The 20884-nt window shown below is 41.8% G+C and overlaps 1 protein-coding gene across 1 annotated transcript in view; it reads left to right on the top strand.

Annotated features, from left to right (window-relative positions):
- The window catches only part of LOC126464801 (transcription elongation factor SPT4-A), a 30785-nt gene extending 11309 nt beyond the window's left edge, over positions 1-19476 (top strand). The window contains exons 3-4 of the mRNA XM_050096259.1: positions 19041-19096; positions 19196-19476. Of these exons, the coding sequence (XP_049952216.1) occupies positions 19041-19096; positions 19196-19314 (175 nt within the window). The 3' untranslated portion in view covers positions 19315-19476. The remainder of the gene's footprint in view (positions 1-19040; positions 19097-19195) is intronic.
- Positions 19477-20884: the final 1408 nt, after the last annotated feature.

Genomic DNA, 20884 nt, shown 5'->3' with positions numbered 1-20884 from the left:
GCTGATGACCTTCATTTCAGTTACCACTTCACGCTGTGCATCCACCTAATGGGTGGAGCATTACATCAACAGAAGCCACTAAATGGATGATCATCAGGACTAACTGGATACTGTTCAGCCAGCTGACTTGTGTTTGAACACCATAACAGTGCCCCGGAGTGGGTGTACCACATCACACGGGTGATCCATCATGCTACAGATTTATCCATCCCAAAGTCCCCAGGTCACCTTGGGAGGCAGCCTGAACCTTGGTGGACTGATAGTGCTGCTGAGCAGTTTGGGACAGGTGAGCTGCTCTCTGATGATTTAAATACCGCCCAACAGCAGACAACCTTACAGCCTTTCAAGTTGCGAAAGCCAAGGCGCAACACGTAATTAGGGAAGGTAGCAAAAAGCCGTGGCAGGTGTTCCTGGGCTCTGTCAATAGCTCACTTGTTCTGTGAAAGTATGGGAAGACGTCAATTGGATTTCCAGTAAACATAGTCATTTTCCAACAGGAGCACTGCTAAAGCAGGGGTGACTGCAAACAATGCCTGGAGACATCACTCAAATGATGGCAGAGCTTTTTGCGATGACTTCTGCCAGTGCCAGCCAGGATCCGGTGTTCTGCTGCTATCGTGCAGCAGTAGAGAGGTGGAAGTTGGCCTTTAGAAACAACAATTCTGAGTCTTTACAACTGCCCTTTCTCCATGTGGGAGTTGGATTCAGCACTATCCGAGACTCATGATACTGCACACAGTCACAACCATATCTGGTGATTAATGCTTCGACAGTTACTGGAGAGTCATCATTATGGGCTGTGCAGGAAAGACACTGGAGTGAATGGTTAACCACTGACTGACTGGTTATTAGCAACCAGGCAACTTATTAGCCACTCTCAGTGTGAATTCCACAGATTTTGGTCCGCTGTCAACAACCTGACCCTGCTGTAGGTGGCTATGCATCAGACTTCCATACATAAACATCTTTGTTTTGGTATTTTCTTTGCCATCAATAAGGCATACTGCACTACTTGGAGACACTGTATCCTTATGCAGCTCCATCAATGAGGCTTTTGTGGCTGGCTCCTCATCTTCATATGGTCTTTCCTGTCTATGTGGACTTTTGTGTCCTGAGTTGGTGACGTGCTGTCAGATCATTTTGAGCAGGAGAATGGTGTTCCTCAGGATAGTGTTTTAAATGTTACCCTCCTTACTGTAACATTAAACAGAATCGCGTCTATGGTAAACAATGCTGTACAGTGTTCCTTATTTTTGGATGCTTTTGCAGTTTTATGTTCCTCCTACAGTGCTTTAACAGAAACTCGTCAGTTGCAACTTGAAGTGCAGAGGTCAGAGTAATGGGCTGCAAAGACAGGTTTTGAATTTTCTGCGGATAAATGTGTGTGTGCTCACTTTAATAACTCTCATTGCATTTTTAATTTACCTGACTCACCATTCTACATTTTAAATAATCTGTGCAGTTTTTGGGCCTCAAATTGTGTTAGTTACCACACCTGAGAGATCTGAAAGCCACAAGCCAGAACACAAAAGGCATTGAATATCTCAAAGTGTCTTAGCCACAGGACTCCAAGAACAGACAAGGTGCGTCTACTCCAGTTTTATACAGCGTACGTGCGATTGTGTCTGGATTATGGGTATATGGGTTAGTGAAACCCCCTTATCTGAAGACTATTGATGCTGTCCACCATGGGGAGATTCAGCTGGCCTAGGTACCTACAGGTCCACCCCCTTACTCAGTCTCTATGCTGAAGCTGGGGAATTGCCACTCACCATCTGGCAGCAGCTCTTGGTTCATCAGGCATGTAAGTTCCTCATTGCTCCGAATTCATTTGCACACTGTACTGTTCTTGTCAATCTCTGGGCTGCCTTTCTCCATTCGTCCATGAGCAACAGGGTGATTTGGGATTCATGTGCAACATGTGTTGGGGTCACTTGGTGTGGAGCAAGTACAACCCCAACTCCAGGGTTTTAACTGCCTGCCACCCTGGTTACTGCAGGGGCCAAGAGTGATTTTAGATTTAGCACAATACAGGAGAGATTGCACTCCTGCTTATGTTTTTAATAAACTGGGCACCACAACTCAGTAGCTGTTTTTACGAATGTGTCTAAACAGGGGAACTCCATTGGTATTGGTTGCTCTGTTGTTTTGCCCAACCATATCCTCATGATCCAACTACCTCAAGGCTTAACTGTTTTCAGTGCAGAATTATGCACAATCTTACTGGCAATGGAGCAAATGAGACATGTTTCAAGTGCTAAATTCCATGTCTATTCTAATTCCCTTAGTGCCCTCCTTCGACTACAAAAGCTGGGAAAGGAGGTGCGTTTCTGTTAGGTGCCAGGGCACAGGGGTATGGAGGGGAACAAAAGTGCGGATATAGCACACAAGGAGGCATGTCGCAATCCTCAATTAGTTCATTGTGCCATCCCCTTGCAAGCTTTTGCTTGCTGTTGAGGCACAGGGTCATGTGTCAGTGGGAAGAAGAATGGCTGAAATTCGCAGATAATTAACTGTGTCTTGGTAAGTCCACAGTGCAGCCATGGCGTACCTCCTTCCAGTCACGCAGGTGGAATGAGGTTCTCCTTACTTATCTTCTCTTAGGTCGTAGTCCTATGATGCATGTCTCTAGCAAGATGACCCTCCAGTGTGTTATACTTGTGGTGTACAGATCACAGTGCACCAAATTTTACTAGACTTTGTTTTATTTTTTGGATCAGAGGGCACCGGTAATGCAGACAGATTTGCCATCTATCAAAATGCTCTCAAATATTGGCCTAAGTAAAAAAGCAGCCAAAGCCAAATCAAACATGTGCACATTGAATGATGTCTCCAATGAAAAACAGATTTCACACTAGATGTCCTACATGGTGTATGCTTCATGATTGGAAATGGAAGTGGGAATGTGGAGAGTTAACGTCTGTGAAGGAGAAGTACAAGCATATTACAATGCATGTGATGGAGATCTTCAAACTCCACCATCAGGAAGGTCATAGCAAAACCAAAAGTGAGACAGTTAAATTTCTCGTGATTTGACACCAGTGACATTTGGGTCTTGCACTGGAAGCATGAAAGCAGTACTGTAAGCCGCAAAGACAAGCATTTTGTTACAATGAAAATGTGCCACAACAGAGATGACATCCAGAAAGTGGTAGAAGACTGGCAACAAGCATCTTGTCCACTCATGACAGCCTACCACAGATGCAAATATCTACAACACCAACAAAAGTGGGTTCAACAAGGAGATGTCTGTGGGCCACACTCTTCCAACTGGGTGTTCTAAAGATATTGTGGGGGTTGTATATTCCGTTACGCAACAACCCATACATACACTGTTGTTCCATTGCTTTCACAGACGGTCAAACTGGCTCCAAAGCTGTTTTTTGTCCTTCAAGAGCCTCGTTCTTCAAGTACTCATACACGTCTGTCCGTGATTCCAGTGCCAAATTTAATCATCCACTCTCACACCTTGGGCAAAATGACCAAAGAATTGTTCAGGACATTTCTACAAGAAACTGTAGTGGAACAAATGAGTGGAGAGAAATTTCCACTAATACTGGTTACTTATGGGCCCCACAAAGACACTAGTGTTCTTCATGACCTGCAAATACAAAACAATCTACCGGAAGACAAAGTCACAGTTCACATAATTCCAGCAAACACAACCTTGATTTGTCAACCACTTGATCTTCATTCCTTCAGAATGTACAAGCCTATGATTCGTAAAATATCCAATGCTGCTTGAGATTCTTCAGAAGAGATTAGTTTGCAACAGTGGAATAATCTTCTTAAGCTACAATCCAATGATCAATTGTGTTCTCCACATTTCTATTATTCTCACTGTCACAGGTGGATGATGGCTAAACCCGTTGAAACTTCAACAAAGTTCTGTTTCAGACAAAAGCTTTCATTGTACGATCTACAGGGTGGATGCGCAAATGTGGGATTCATTAAATGCGCTTGGTGTACAAAAGTAATTTGCTTCACACACTTCTTCGTATGCAATCTGTTGTGTTCTGCCCATTCGTCTGATATAGGGTGCCTAGGAAGCCTCCTTTCTCGTATCGCTAGACAACAGTTCAAGCAAATGATATTAATAGATTTTTGTTACAGTAGGATAAATGACAATACTTAACTATGCGTATTCACAAAGGCAATGGCGACTTGCAAATAATCAGTATCCTTCAGCATATACAATTCCAATGCAAGCAAAACAGTACCATTCGTAAGTCACTGCTGTTGCATTGGGAGGAAGTCTCATCTTCAACTTGGGCCACACCCAGGCAGAGCAGCACTTATATTCTCACCTAGATGCCGCTCCTGTCTCGGTGTCATCCTAGAGAGAGGTCTGTCAGCGTACTATTGGCGACATTGTCTCACCGCTCTCTGCGCACTTCTTGCCCGATGTGCCGGCACTTGATGTTACGCCGAAACACAACCATTATAGTTGAAGCTTCCTTTTGCTGTATGTATGCTTGGATAGATTACAATACTAGTATCATTTGCAAACATAACTAATTCTGCTCGTTGTATGTTAGGTAGATCATTTACATATGTGAATGACACATTGTGTATAGTGTGTGTGTTCTTATTTTGTTTATTATTAGTACTGTCCCCCCATGAACCATGGACCTTGCCGTTGGTTGGGAGGCTTGCGTGCCTCAGCGATACAGATAGCCGTACCGTAGGTGCAACCACAGCGGAGGGGTATCTGTTGAGAGGCCAGACAAACGTGTGGTTCCTGAAGAGGGGCAGCAGCCTTTTCAGTAGTTGCAAGGGCAACAGTCTGGATGATTGACTGATCTGGCCTTGTAACAATAACCAAAACGGCCTTGCTGTGCTGGTACTGCGAACGGCTGAAAGCAAGGGGAAACTACAGCCGTAATTTCTCCCGAGGGCATGCAGCTTTACTGTATGATTACATGATGATGGCGTCCTCTTGGGTAAAATATTCCGGAGGTAAAATAGTCCCCCATTCGGATCTCCGGGCGGGGACTACTCAAGAGGATGTCGTTATCAGGAGAAAGAAAACTGGTGTTCTACGGATCGGAGCGTGGAATGTCAGATCCCTTAATCGGGCAGGTAGGTTAGAAAATTTAAAAAGGGAAATGGATAGGTTAAAGTTAGATATAGTGGGAATTAGTGAAGTTCGGTGGCAGGAGGAACAAGACTTCTGGTCAGGTGACTACAGGGTTATAAACACAAAATCAAATAGGGGTAATGCAGGAGTAGGTTTAATAATGAATAGGAAAATAGGAATGCGGGTAAGCTACTACAAACAGCATAGTGAACGCATTATTGTGGCCAAGATAGATACGAAGCCCACACCTACTACAGTAGTACAAGTTTATATGCCAACTAGCTCTGCAGATGACGAAGAAATTGAAGAAATGTATGATGAAATAAAAGAAATTATTCAGATTGTGAAGGGAGACGAAAATTTAATAGTCATGGGTGACTGGAATTCGAGTGTAGGAAAAGGGAGAGAAGGAAACATAGTAGGTGAATATGGATTGGGGGACAGAAATGAAAGAGGAAGCCGCCTGGTAGAATTTTGCACAGAGCACAACATAATCATAGCTAACACTTGGTTTAAGAATCATGAAAGAAGGTTGTATACATGGAAGAACCCTGGAGATACTAAAAGGTATCAGATAGATTATATAATGGTAAGACAGAGATTTAGGAACCAGGTTTTAAATTGTAAGACATTTCCAGGGGCAGATGTGGACTCTGACCACAATCTGTTGGTTATGACCTGTAGATTAAAACTGAAGAAACTGCAAAAAGGTGGGAATTTAAGGAGATGGGACCTGGATAAACTAAAAGAACCAGAGGTTGTACAGAGATTCAGGGAGAGCATAAGGGAGCAATTGACAGGAATGGGGGAAATAAATACAGTAGAAGAAGAATGGGTAGCTTTGAGGGATGAAGTAGTGAAGGCAGCAGAGGATCAAGTAGGTAAAAAGACGAGGGCTAGTAGAAATCCTTGGGTAACAGAAGAAATATTGAATTTAATTGATGAAAGGAGAAAATATAAAAATGCAGTAAGTGAAACAGGCAAAAAGGAATACAAACGTCTCAAAAATGAGATCGACAGGAAGTGCAAAATGGCTAAGCAGGGATGGCTAGAGGACAAATGTAAGGATGTAGAGGCCTATCTCACTGGGGGTAAGATAGATACCGCCTACAGGAAAATTAAAGAGACCTTAGGGGATAAGAGAACCACTTGTATGAATATCAAGAGCTCAGATGGAAACCCAGTTCTAAGCAAAGAAGGGAAAGCAGAAAGGTGGAAGGAGTATATAGAGGGTCTATACAAGGGCGATGTACTTGAGGACAATATTATGGACATGGAAGAGGATGTAGATGAAGATGAAATGGGAGATACGATACTGCGTGAAAAGTTTGACAGAGCACTGAAAGACCTGAGTCGAAACAAGGCCCCCGGAGTAGACAATATTCCATTGGAACTACTGACGGCCTTGGGAGAGCCAGTCCTGACAAAACTCTACCATCTGGTGAGCAAGATGTATGAAACAGGCGAAATACCCTCAGACTTCAAGAAGAATATAATAATTCCAATCCCAAAGAAAGCAGGTGTTGACAGATGTGAAAATTACCGAACTATCAGCTTAATAAGTCACAGCTGCAAAATTCTAACACGAATTCTTTACAGACGAATGGAAAAACTAGTAGAAGCCAACCTCGGGGAAGATCAGTTTGGATTCCGTAAAAACACTGGAACACGTGAGGCAATACTGACCTTACGACTTATCTTAGAAGAAAGATTAAGGAAAGGCAAACCTACGTTTCTAGCATTTGTAGACTTAGAGAAAGCTTTTGACAATGTTGACTGGAATACTCTCTTTCAAATTCTAAAGGTGGCAGGGGTAAAATACAGGGAGCGAAAGGCTATTTACAATTTGTACAGAAACCAGATGGCAGTTATAAGAGTCGAGGGACATGAAAGGGAAGCAGTGGTTGGGAAGGGAGTAAGACAGGGTTGTAGCCTCTCCCCGATGTTGTTCAATCTGTATATTGAGCAAGCAGTAAAGGAAACAAAAGAAAAATTCGGAGTAGGTATTAAAATTCATGGAGAAGAAATAAAAACTTTGAGGTTCGCCGATGACATTGTAATTCTGTCAGAGACAGCAAAGGACTTGGAAGAGCAGTTGAATGGAATGGACAGTGTCTTGAAAGGAGGATATACGATGAACGTCAACAAAAGCAAAACAAGGATAATGGAATGTAGTCTAATTAAGTCGGGTGATGCTGAGGGAATTAGATTAGGAAATGAGGCACTTAAAGTAGTAAAGGAGTTTTGCTATTTGGGGAGCAAAATAACTGATGATGGTCGAAGTAGAGAGGATATAAAATGTAGGCTGGCAATGGCAAGGAAAGCGTTTCTGAAGAAGAGAAATTTGTTAACATCCAGTATTGATGTAAGTGTCAGGAAGTCATTTCTGAAAGTATTCGTATGGAGTGTAGCCATGTATGGAAGTGAAACATGGACGATAAATAGTTTGGACAAGAAGAGAATAGAAGCTTTCGAAATGTGGTGCTACAGAAGAATGCTGAAGATTAGATGGGTAGATCACATAACTAATGAGGAAGTATTGAATAGGATTGGGGAGAAGAGAAGTTTGTGGCACAACTTGACCAGAAGAAGGGATCGGTTGGTAGGACATGTTCTGAGGCATCAAGGGATCACCAATTTAGTATTGGAGGGCAGCGTGGAGGGTAAAAATCGTAGAGGGAGACCAAGAGATGAATACACTAAGCAGATTCAGAAGGATGTAGGTTGCAGTAGGTACTGGGAGATGAAAAAGCTTGCACAGGATAGAGTAGCATGGAGAGCTGCATCAAACCAGTCTCAGGACTGAAGACCACAACAACAACATTAGTACTGTTAGTTTAATTGTTGTTGTTGTTGTTGTTGTTGTTGTTGTTGTACTACTACTATTACTATTACTTCCACACATGTGAAGCAATTGTTTCTTTATTTTGAAAGCAGACTGCCAAGAGGACATAGCTGTAATCTTCAAACAGCCTTTACATGTCCCTTAGAACACTTTCACACATAACACAGTAAAAAAAGAAATTCTAATTTGGGGGTTTTGAACCCACGACCTTTGGTACAACAACCTAACGCTCCAGCAACTCACATATGGAAGTCATATGAATAAATTATTCTCAGATATGCTTTTGCTGTGCTTTGGTAGTTCTAGTGTTACTTTTAGTTAACATTTACGCCCATTCTGCTGGACGACAGCACATAGTACGAACTAAATCAGAGACTTGATTGATGCTCTATCGACGTACAATGTTTAGTCCAGATCTGAGTGTCTGAAATGTGGAAGTTTAGATATAAGTGAAAATGTGACTGAACTAATTGGTTTTAGGAGTTCCAAAATGAGCTTTTTCAAGTTTAAATCCTCATTCATATTGACACGTAAGATTTTGAAGTTTCCACCCTATTTATTATTTCCTCACCATGTGTTACACTACTCACGGGTGTAGTCCCCCCTAGATGTGAATATGATGCGTCTTTCTAAAATTGAATGTGAGATCATTCATAGAAAACAGGGCAATGATACTTTTAAAAACATTGTTTACCATGCCGTCTTTTGCTGTGTGTATGATTAGATTGATTATAATACTAGTATCATCTGCAAAAAGAACTAATTCTGCTTGACATATGTTAGATAGAAGATCGTTTACAGGTATTGAGGAGTAATAGTGGCTCTAAAACTGAGCCTTTGGGAACTCCATGTGATTTCTCCCCAGTCAGAATAAAATAATTAGAAAATCATTTACAAATACAAATTTTCAAGAACCGGTATTTTGTAAAGAATCTAGTTATATTCTTCAGTCCCTATACATCACTCTCTTAGAGACCATAAAGATGGAAGTAGACTAATTAAAGCACAAACAGAAGCATTTAGCACTCTTGCTTCCCGCACTTCATACACATTTGTAATGGGAAGAAGCCATTCTAATGTGTGGTGCCATTCTAAGCACCCTCTGCCATGCACTTCATAGTAGTTGGCATAAAATTTACTTAAATGTTGACACTTCTTGAATATGGGAATGACCTGTACATTTTTGCAGTCACTTGAACACTTTATCCTTCACTGACCTATCATAGATGGCTGGTAGAAGAAGTTTATAGAATTGTATAGGAATCCCATGTATCAAGTGATTATAGTTAATTTTCTGTCCTGCAATCACTGTTTTCAGTATGTCATTTTTTATGTTTGTGCAGAGATTTAATGAACAAACTTCCGTACAATCTTCCTCAATAATACAAGAATCTCAGTACAGTCTTTCTCAGTGAAACAATTTCAGAAAAAGAAATGCAGTGTTTGGATCTTCTGTCATCCTCTGTTTTGATGCCATTATGGTCTCTGAATATGCAGACGGATGGATTTGTTCGATTTATTGACTTTACATAAGACCAAAATACTTTGTGTACAAACAAACACCTCTTAGGATTTTCTATAAAATCAGTAAACAGAATTTTACTTTAAAATTCATTGAACATTTGACGCAGGGCTCTTCTTAGGCTAATTTTCACTTTGTTCAGTGTTTGTTTGTCGACAAGGCTTTGGTTATGGTAAATCTGCAGTGATCCTCACTTTTCTTTTGGTGCTTTTTTCCAATGCATTTCAAACCACAATGTGCCTTTCCCACCCTTCATAACTTTGCTCAGCACGTACCTGTCTGAGACATATTGTACCATACCTATCTGAGACATGTGGTACAATTTCTGGAATTTTGATCGTGTATATTCAAGATTTTCAGATTCAAAGATGAATTTTTGATGTTGATTGCTCTTGTAATGTAAAATGTTTCTTGTTGCATTTATGTGGTGTAAATATTACTCTACCTTCTTTACTTTTCTATTACTCCTGTAGTCATTGATGCTATAATGGCTTTATGGGCCTGATTTCCTGCTCTACACTAACTGAGTTTGAAAGTTTGGACCTGTTTGTAACCAGATCTCAGAAGTTACCCTGATTAAATGCTCAAGATAATTTTTGGGTAAGAGATTTAGAACACATTCAGACAATTATCTGTCATAATCATGTGACTACCCCAGCCAAGAGTTGTTAAGTTGAAATTTTGCTCTAAAACTATAATGTGACCATTAAGTATATGCACAATTTACTACAGGCTTTCCCTCAAATGTTCCATCACTACTGACCTTGAACTTTCTAAAGGTTTTCCCAAAAATGTTCTGCCAATACTGATTGTGAAGTGGGGTGGGGGGATGTCAATAAAAGCATTCATCTATTATGTTCTGTCGTGAGCACTATCCAATTTTTTTTTCACATTAAGAATCTGTACTTACCTCACTGGGTATTATCACCAGTAGCTAGGTGCTTGTAACAACAGGATGGCATCTTTGCTGACAACACGAGTCACGATTTGCAGGATGGTGCACCCAGCGTTCTCCATAGTTACCGGAATCTGTTGCCCTCACTACTCCTATCCAAGCAAGCATACAGAGTGGACCCTAGCCTTCCTTCCCAATCTACCTGTTTGAGAAACTAAGAGTCTGAGATGAGAGAAATATTTCTGTTTAGGCACAATGTGGACATGTTAGTTCATGAGAGAAAATCTTATTCAGCACATCCCCTTGATCTATATAGCGACAAACAGTTAAAGAGAAAAAATGAAAGCAAGGTGTTGAAAAAACAAGTCATGTAAAATCTAGTCATATTAATGTCTCATCAACTTCTCCTTCTGAAATCAAAAAATTTTATATTCTCTTGAAAATGAAAGATCGTCTGGATTTAACAGTGTTTTTAACAGATTACAAGACTTGTTCCCGTATAGTAAATGGTGTCATTTCTGGAATATGCAATGCATCATTAACTTGCAGCATCTATCCAGATAGATTGAAATATGTCATTGCTAAATTGGCTGTAAGAAAGGTGATAGGAGACATGTCAATAACTACCGACCTGTTTCACATTGTTTTCCAAAATTTTTGAGAAGGCAACGTAGTTTAGCAACAGTAGTATCTTCAGTGAATCACAGTTTCTATATAAGAAGAGTTGCTCATCTGAAAATGCCATTTACGGTTCACTCACCAAATTTTAAAAGAGTTAAAAAAAAAAAACAAAGTAGCACCATTTGTTATTTCCTGTGACCTATCTAAGGTATTTGATATTGTGAATTACAATATTCTCTTAGATAAAATGGGCCTTCATGGAATTCATGGTACAGCCAACCAACGGAAAGTTGTACTTAATAATTCAACCAATGGAAGCAGAGGAGATTTGTGTGAATGGGAAGAAATCACTTATAGGGTTCACAAGGCTCCATCGTAATTCCCCAGTTGTTTCTCATAATATGTAAATGACCTTCCATCTAATATATAACAAGCAGAATTAGTTCTATTTTTGCAGACAATGCTAACATTGTAGCCAATCCAAACACAGCTACAGCGACAGAAGAAATGATAATTAATGTTCTTAAAAGTATTACTGAGTGATTTTTAGCAAATGGTCTCACTCTCCATTCCAGAAAGACACAGTATTACACAAATGATAAGTGTAACACATGATGAGCAAATAATAACTGGAGTGTACATTTTAAAATTTTTGGCATTCTTATTGAGGAGTATGTAAATTGGAAAAATCACATTTTGGAACTCCTAAAACAATGTAATTCAGCCACATTTGCACTTTAAATACTTACAAATTTGGAGAGAGAGAAATCAGTAAGTTGCCATATTTTGTGTATTTTCACTCAATAATGTCATACAGAGTAGTATTATGGTTTAATAAAGAAAGTCTTCATTGCTCAAAAATATGTTGTATGAATAATATGTGGTGTTCACCCATGATCATCTTGTATATATGTTTAAGGCATTGTGCATTCTGACTGCAGCTTCACAGTATATTTATTCCCTCATGAAGTTTGTTGTAAATAATCCACTGCACTTCAAAAGGAACAATGATGTACATAATTACAATACCTGAAAGAAAAATGACATTAATTATTCCCCTTTAAGTTTGTCTTTAGCACAGAAAGGGGTGCCCAAAGCTGCAACTAAAATTTCTGATCACTCACCTAGTGATATAAAATGTCTGACAGACAGCAAAGTAAAATTTGAAAACAAACTGAAAAAGTTTGTCCTAGACATCTCTTTCTCTTCTGTGGATGAATTTCTATTTCTGTAATCTTAAAAGGTGATGGACATTAATTACTAAATTGCAGCTGTGTATAAAAATGTAATACATCTTGTAAATGATCATCATGTATTGATATTTACAAATGAATGTGTAATACGAATGTAAAGTGACTCATTCAACATCACTATGATCGATCATATTAATGAACTAACTGTGCCTGAGATCAGCCCGTAATGTCTTCAAACAAAACACTTCCATTTACATTTATTTTTGTCTTCATATTTATTAGACTGCCAGTTAGTGCTATGAAAGTGCAATAAAGGGCTCTTTTGTCAGGGTAATCCATAGCCAGACATCACTCCTTGCGACTTGGAAGACTTTCTTTGACATTTATACTGCTGTTCACTAGACAGTGCTTGTTGTTTGGACTTATTGCTTGTTATTTTTGTCATACTGTTGTTTCAATTTTTATTGTTCCAAGGAACTTACAACAATTTTAAAAGCCACATTGTATTTGGGTTGCATATTGCTGATTTGCATTACCAGCTTCACCATTGCTTTGTGATATGAAATATGTTTCTCTTTCTGAAGTTTACTGGTACTGAATTGTGTGCAACAAGCTGAAAGTTCACAGCGCAACATAAACTGAAATGTTTTGACATGAAGTACAATCAGTAAAGATTTTCACCCATCCTGTATTGTCATTTTATATCAGTAATTATGGCAGTAGCATTATTGAATGATTTTAAAGCAGTCTAATAAAATGCTGTGCTTAAACAGAATTTAAACAGCTTGTCATGGCATGGCAGCTCATGTAACTTCTCTAACAACTCCAAGATTGCTCTGCCACACGGTCTTTCCATTCCTCCCACTCCCAATCCCCTTTGCCACACCTAGTCTATGGTCCTCTCGGAATATATGTCAAGAGAACTACACATATCCCCACCGTTTGAAATAAATTGAGTTTTTCTCCTTAATCTCTGTAAAGTAGATCTGTCATTGGAATTTGCAGTGCATTACCAGCTCCACCACTGCTTTGTGATACGAAATAGGTTTGCCTTTCTGAAAGAAAGATCATCTTGTATATATGTTTAAGGCATGTTGCATTCTGACTACAGCTTCACAGTATATTTATTCCCTCATGAAGTTTGTTGTAAATAATCCACTGTTGCTGAATTGTGTGCAACAATGCAGAATTCATTGTGTAACTCAGGGCCCCCAGCCTTTCTAACAACTTCTCCCTTCCATGCTGCATGTCTGTCGTCCTGCTATTCTTTTTTCCCTCCCATGGGGAGCATATTTGGGATATGTGTTCTTAATTTTCAGTAGCCTGACATCAGAACAGTCCCTCCACTGTTCTTTCTTTCTTTCTTTCTTTCTTCATTCTCTATCCCCTATCCTTCCTCCACTGTGGCATTTGAGGTTCCTCTTTGTTTATTCTTCCTGCCTGTGCACTCCTGAATGCTGACCCACACGTCTGACATGTAGTAAAAGGTGACTGGATAACACACAATTCCCAGTACCGGCTCAACTCATAGGGCTCACACGCACCCCCTGCTACAGGCCAGGCCCAGGGAGGAGTGATGGCCTGAGCTGCTACCTTCCCAAATTGCCAGTTGGGCCTTCTGTCAGGAGCTTGGGAGGTGTGACCCAAGTTGTGAACAATCACCTAAGGTGGGTGAGGCTTCCTCTGAGGTGGCCCCCCGTTGTAAGGAGCGCACCATCAGAGCTGCTTGCAATTATGGGAGATTTTGTTGCAGTTAGCCAATCATCAACTTGGTCTTTGTGTACTAAATGAAAACAGAGTGAGGCTGAAAATTCAAAGACTCTCTCAGCTGCATATCAGTTTATTGTGGCATTCCATACTAGAGGTGGTCAGTCCTCTGCTACAGTTAATCCATTTATTATTTGTTTATGCAATGCACTTTGTTTTTGAGACTACTTGTGCTTCTCAGGCACAACTACTGCTTGCAGCTTCGCTCCTCCATGGCTATCCCGTTTATGTTGAGGCCCATCAAAAGCTGAATTCTTTGCATGGTGTTATTTACACTAGGCTGCTTGATGGTGTGACCAAGGGAGAAATCCAAACTGTCCTCTCTGATCAGGGCATCAGTGCTGTCCTTAGGGGCATGAAAAATGATGATGTGTCCTTTGTGCCTACAGGCACTCTTTTTCTCATGTTGGACAGAGTAGTGCTTCCATCAAAGGTCAAAGTAGGCTATGAAGTAACCCAATGTGCTGCTACCAGTGTCAATGTTACAACCATACTCAAATGTTCTGTCAAAACCTGGACAAATGTGCTACTTATGGTAGGGATACTCACAAGGGTGATTGCCAGCCGCCTCCTCTCTGCTGTATCAATTGCAGTGCCGACCTTGTAGCCTCCTCCCGAGACTGTCCTGTGTATCTTGATGAGGTAGCCATCCAGGAGATATGGTTGAAGGAAGAAGTGCCTCATCCTGTCGCTCACAAGCTGTTGGATTTTCGGAAGCCCTGCATTTTACCATCTGGCATTTACAGTACTGTTCTCGCTATACCTCGCTCCAAGAAGGACGCGGCCATGTAGACTTGCGATCTCAAATTCAGCACTGCAGAGTAAAATTGCCCAGTGTCGTGGTAGCACCCCATCTCCTCCTCCAGCTATGTACCAAGCCACCAAATTTTTGCTTCAAATGGTGAAATCACATGACATACAACTGGCAGGCCAGAAAGAACAGGAGTACTCTTGCAAAGACTTCTTATGTCTCTCCAGCCAACAAACACCTGTGTCTTCATCTGCCAACTGAAAAGGCTCCAAGAAACCAAACAAAGAAAACAGTCCTCTCCTTCACCGACTCGGACATCCTCTTTGATGGTGTCCCCCGTGATAGCCTCATCTGGCTGACCTCTGTTTTGCAGGTGCGCACTGCCAACTGTTTTTCTGAACTGGAATTCACTGGCTGACCCAGTGCAAATGCTTGACCCAGTGCAAATGCTGACGTGTCTGTAGATCTCATGGAGTAGGATTCTCCAGCCTCTGCACACTGTTGGCTGGTACTGAGTAGCCACTGAGGTGACACCCCTTCATTTTTTACTTCCTCCTCTTTCCTCATCACAACTCCTCCAATGGAACATTCACAGCCACAGGTCCAACAAAGAAGATTTACAGCTGCTCTTGGAATTGCAGTGTCCACTTGTTCTCCGACTCCAGGAAACAAAATTGTATCCTCATGACTGCTTTGACCTCTGGCATTTCTTTCAAGTGCACTTTGACACCCCCCACCCCACCCCCACCCCACCCCGCCCCTCCCCTGAGAACGACATTCCATCTCATGGGAGGTCATACTGCTCATCCTGGATGATGTTCATGGTCAAACCACCTCACTGAACACCTGGCTGCAAGCTGTTGCATTCCACATGAAAATGTGGAAACTTCCTCACTTCATCATTTCTCTTTGTGCTGTCTACATCCCTCCACCATTCAGTGTCATCATCGTCCCCTTTCTCCGGCTTATTGGGCAACTCCATCACCCCTTTTTGCTGCTTCATGACTCTAATGCATACCACTACGGGGTTCTACCAGAACCTGTCCAAGAGGTGCCCTCTTGGCTGACCTTATCAATCAACTCAACCTCATCTGCCTTAACACTATAGCTCCCACATTCCTTTCAGACTCCCTACACACACCTGTTCCCATTTGGACCTCTCATTTTGTACTGCCCAACTTGCCTATCATCTCAATTGGTCAGTTTTCTATGACATGTATTCGAGCAACCATTTTCCATGTGCTGTCCATTTGCTGACTCCTACCCCACCTATGTGCAAATCCAATTGGCTATTTCTAGAAGCAATTGGAGGCTTTGCTCCTCCCTGGCGACCTTCGATGAACAACTTTTCCCAGTTGTGATGATCAGGTAGAATACCTTACAAACGTTATCCTTACCACCACAGAATATTCCATTCCTCCCATTTCATTTTTACCGCGCCATATTCAAGTCCCTTGGTGGACTGGGTCATGCTGCGAAGCAATTCACATGCGGAGACATGCTCTCCGCTTTTTTAACAGCCATTTTAAGATGGTGAACCACATTCGTTTTTAACAGTTGCGTGCACAGTGTCATCACATTCTTTGGGTTAGCAAAAAAGCTAGCTGGATTTCATTGACTAGTTCTTTTAACAGTTCAACCCCCTCCTCCATCGTCTGGGCCAGCCACTGACAGCTCTCGGAGATCCAAGGTCCATTCTCAAATTTCCAACCTGACTGTAGCATATGATGTCATAGTGGACCATATTCTACATCTACATCTACATTGATACTCCGCAAGCCACCCAACGGTGTGTGGCGGAGGGCACTTTACGTGCCACTGTCATTACCTCCCTTTCGTGTTCCAGTCGCGTATGGTTCGCGGGAAGAACGACTGTCTGAAAGCCTCCGTGCGCGCTCTAATCTCTCTAATTTTACATTCGTGATCTCCTCGGGAGGTATAAGTAGGGGGAAGCAATATATTCGATACCTCATCCAACACCTTGGGCTACTATTTTGCAGAGATTTCGAATTCCACTCATTATCACTCTGCCTTCCCACTTGAGAAATGAGTTGAGGGAGCTTGGGTGACACCCCTCCACTCTCAGAATCATGAACGCTACAATGTCACCTTTACTGCGCAGGAGCTGGATCACACCATCACTTCCTCCCGATCTTCTGCACCAGGCCGGACAATGTTCACATTCAGATGTTGCAGCATATTTCTCTCGGGCAAGCACTTTCTCCTTCATTTGTACGATCGCATCTGAGCAGATGGCATGTTCCCCAGATACTGTCGTGAGGTCACTCTCATACTCATACCTAAGCCTGGTAAGGAGAAACACCTTCCTTCTGACTATTGCCCAATTTCTCTCACCAGCTGTGTTTCCCAGGTGCTGGAACGTGTAATTCATGCCCGGCTGGTACGGTGGCTCAAGTCTCGCAATCTACTAACCACCCATGAATGGTTTTCTGCTGAAATCCCAGACTGTGGCCCTGTTTTTGATTTGGAGAGAGTCTACAACATCTGCTGGAGGAGTGGTGTCCTTCATACACTCTACACACGTGGCTTGCATGGTCGCACGCCTTTCTCCTTCAGAAATTTTTAAAAGACAGAGTTTGCAAGGTATGTGTGGGTTCTGTCTTCTTGGACACCTTTATCCGGGAAAATGGTGTGCCTCAGGGTCCCGTCCCGAGTATCGTCCTCTTTGCTATCGCCATTAACCCTATTATGGCCTGTCTCCCACAAGGCATCTCCAGCTTCACTTTTTGTTGATAATCTTGTGACTGATTGCAGTTCTCCATGCATTTCTCTTCCTGTGCGGCTTCTTCAACGATGTCTCGATCATCTTTACTCATGGACATCGAGAATGGCTTTTGCTTTTCCACTGACAAAACTGTTTTTTATGTATTTCTTGTGGCACAATGGCCTTCTTCCGCTGTCTTTACATCTTGGGTCTATTATTCTTCCATTCACTGTAACAACAAAATTCCTGGGGCTCATGCTCAATAGGAAGCTTTCTTGGTCATCCCACATGTCTTGCCCGGACCACCCGCTGTACCAGGTCCGTCAGTGTCCTATGTGTCCTCAGCAGTACTTCCTGGGGAGCAGATTGGACCACCCTCCTCCATCTGTACCGATCCCTTGTCTGTTCGAAACTAGACTATGGGTGTTTTGTTTATGCATCTGCACATCCATCCATCTTATGTCGCCTAAATACAATCCATCATCGTGGTGTCCATTTGTCCAACCTTTGTGTACACTGATGGCTCTTGGACTGACTGTGGTGTCGGGTGTGCCTTCGTCATTGGGACCAACCATTTTCGGTATTGGCTTCTTTCGGTATTGGCTTGCTCAGAATTTACAGTGGAGCTCTTTGCCCTGTATCAGACCATGCAGTACTCAAGCAACACAGACTTTTCAATTGTCATTTGCTCCAACTCACTCAGTGCCCTTCCAAGTTTCTGTGTCCTGTACACAGTCCATTCCTTTGTGCAACGGGTCCAAGAAAGCTTTCACTTGCTTCTTCTTGATGGAGCCACTGTGATGTTTATGTGGGTCCATGGTCATATCGGTCTGACAAGAAACGAGGCTGCTTACACTGCTGCCCTGTAGTCCTCCTACCTCAACCCACTAGTTCTTCCATTGCTTCTGATGATCTCTGTGTTGCCATCTGTCTGCAGGTGGTGTCCCTTTGGCCTTACCCCTGGTCTTTCCTTCATGGGAACAAGCTCCAGGGAATTAAACCTTTCCCAGCTGTTTGGCCGACCTCCTGTCAGCCCAAGGAGATCATTTTAGCTAGGTTGTGTACTGGGCTCATTTTAGCCATTGCTGTTTGTTAAGTGGTGATCCACTACCTCTTTGTGCTGATTGTCACCAATCTTTGAGGGTTCACCATTTCCTGACAGAATGCCCTGTTTTTTAACCACTTATGTTCTAATTTATGTTTGCCATCCGAGTTATTGGCTGTTTTAATGAATGATGTGTGGACTCTTGACCGCTTTTTGCGTTTTTCCCTCATAGCAATAAGGGGAAGGACATTTAATCTTCAGTTCAGGACCTCAGTTGTCTCTGTGGCATATGTCGTGGACCTTACTCCAAGAGGAAGTCCTTGTTTTTAGCTACCTTCCTTCCGTCAATTGGGCTTAACGCATAGTCGCATTTAACTCCTTTTTCATCTTATTGTTCTATGGTTCTGACATGGATGCAAATGACCTTAGTTGTTTTTGTGCCCTAAAAGAAAACACAATCAATTGTAAAATGCCTAAACACAGCAAGGCAAGGACAGTATTTTTCTGCACTCTAACTTTTGTTTTAATTCATTTCCAGCTGTTACTTGATGTAATGATTTTTATATTAATATTAATTTTTATTTCTATACATGCAGGATGATTGCTGCAATGAGTCCTGAGGACAGCTGGGTCTGTAAATGGCAGCGGATAAGTAAGTAATATTTAAAATTACATTACAGAAAATACATTGTTTTTTATATTTAATTTTATTTATTTGACCTACTAATGTGCTAAACCAATTTTTCTGCAGATAGGTTCACTAAAGGAGTATATGCGATATCAGTGTCTGGTCGCCTGCCAGCTGGTATTGTGAGAGAGATGAAGAGCCGAGGAATCACGTACAGATCTCGAGACACCAGCCAACGCTGAATTTCTATCCTTCAGCTGGTGTGATTTGGACTTCTGACACTTTGTATGGACAATGAACTTATTTTATTTTGATTGTTTTCACACATGTATGACCAAAAAGTATGTAAATTTATTCATTTTGTAAAGTTGTTACTAGAATAAATGACTTTCTGGAAAAATGCACTGAACTTTTGTATTCACTATACTTCTATTGATCTATGGGTTGCCATCTCATGTAGAAATTACAGTTCGATAGAATATAGAATACTGTTTTTTGTCTGGTTACCTCCGACTTTGCAGATCAAACTATGACAATTTTATTTGAATAGCCTTGTGGTAATTGTTGCTGTCAGTTTGTTTATGTCAAAATGACTGCTAAAGCAATTCCAGCGATGGAGCTCATTGTCTCCTTTTGTTCTCACAATAGCTGACTTTCTGACCAACCAGCCCTTCTTTGTAGCCTTCCCCAATTTATCCTTCCCGCCTCCCGAGGGGAGGAGTTACTAGTTTCAAAAGTTGGATTGTGTATTTACTGCTGTACCTCCAATGGGGAAATGATTCATAAGGAATAATAAGACAAAGGCAAATGAGAACAAGAGTTTATTACAACCACATTAGAGAGATTTAATAATGAAGGAAAACTTCTCAATGAAAAATAATACAACTTCCCAGACATTGACAGGCATATGCCTGAAACACACTGTGAGTAAGCATAGTGTGACGTGAAGACTATGCCACTGATAACCCTCAATGACAAGGTTGAGCATTTAGCATATTTGGCCCACAGGTATGTCCTGGATTGTAGCTGGAATGTCTTAGGTACTGTTGCGGTGGATTCTGACTGGGCTCTGACTGATGGGCTGCTAAGAGTCAGCACATAGATTGGCCCAGATCTCCAGTAAAGTGAACTGCCAAAATGTTGGCTTGAGCCACCCTATATAGTCAGGCAGGGCACAATCAAATTTGTGCTGATGGAGTTCTGCACACGTGACATGGCTGAGGAAATAGGTACCTGGCACAGAGGACCTCTGGTGGCACTCCCCCTGCAGGTCCGGGGGTTAGAATAGGCTCACGGTATTCCTGCTTGTCGTAAGAGGTGACTAAAAGAAGTCTCTCATTTTCGGTCCTATAAGTTCAGGTCCCAATTTATGGTTTGACCTCCCACTTTCCAAATTCTACAGAAGTGCGGGCCATATGGGGAAGGACGCCTTATGTGGTGCATGAGTTATCCATAGTGCCCTTAGATTCGTTCTCCTGAACCTCTTCTCGTCATGGCTTTGCATCTTCACCTGCAATTCATCTATCTGGGCAAGGACACTTTTTGTGATAGGTCATCTTCTTCCGTTGTCTCCTGTCCACTTCGCCCCATGACAGTATTGGATTTCTCTGTGCCCAGAATCCAATACGGTAGCCAGTCCATTGTGGTGAGGCTGTCATGTACTCATTTGGTGGTAGCCCCCTGACAGCACAGGGATCACACTGCTAATGCCCGAGCTGTAAATTCCCCATGTATGCCAAGGAGTAGATTCCCATGTTCATCAGGCATTCGGACTCCCAGCAACGGCCATCATGCCAGGTGGCCTTTGCTTCT

This window comes from Schistocerca serialis, chromosome 1, assembly GCF_023864345.2.
Source record: "Schistocerca serialis cubense isolate TAMUIC-IGC-003099 chromosome 1, iqSchSeri2.2, whole genome shotgun sequence".
NCBI classification, from domain to species: domain Eukaryota; kingdom Metazoa; phylum Arthropoda; class Insecta; order Orthoptera; family Acrididae; genus Schistocerca; species Schistocerca serialis.
This window is presented reverse-complemented; position numbering and strand designations above follow the sequence as displayed.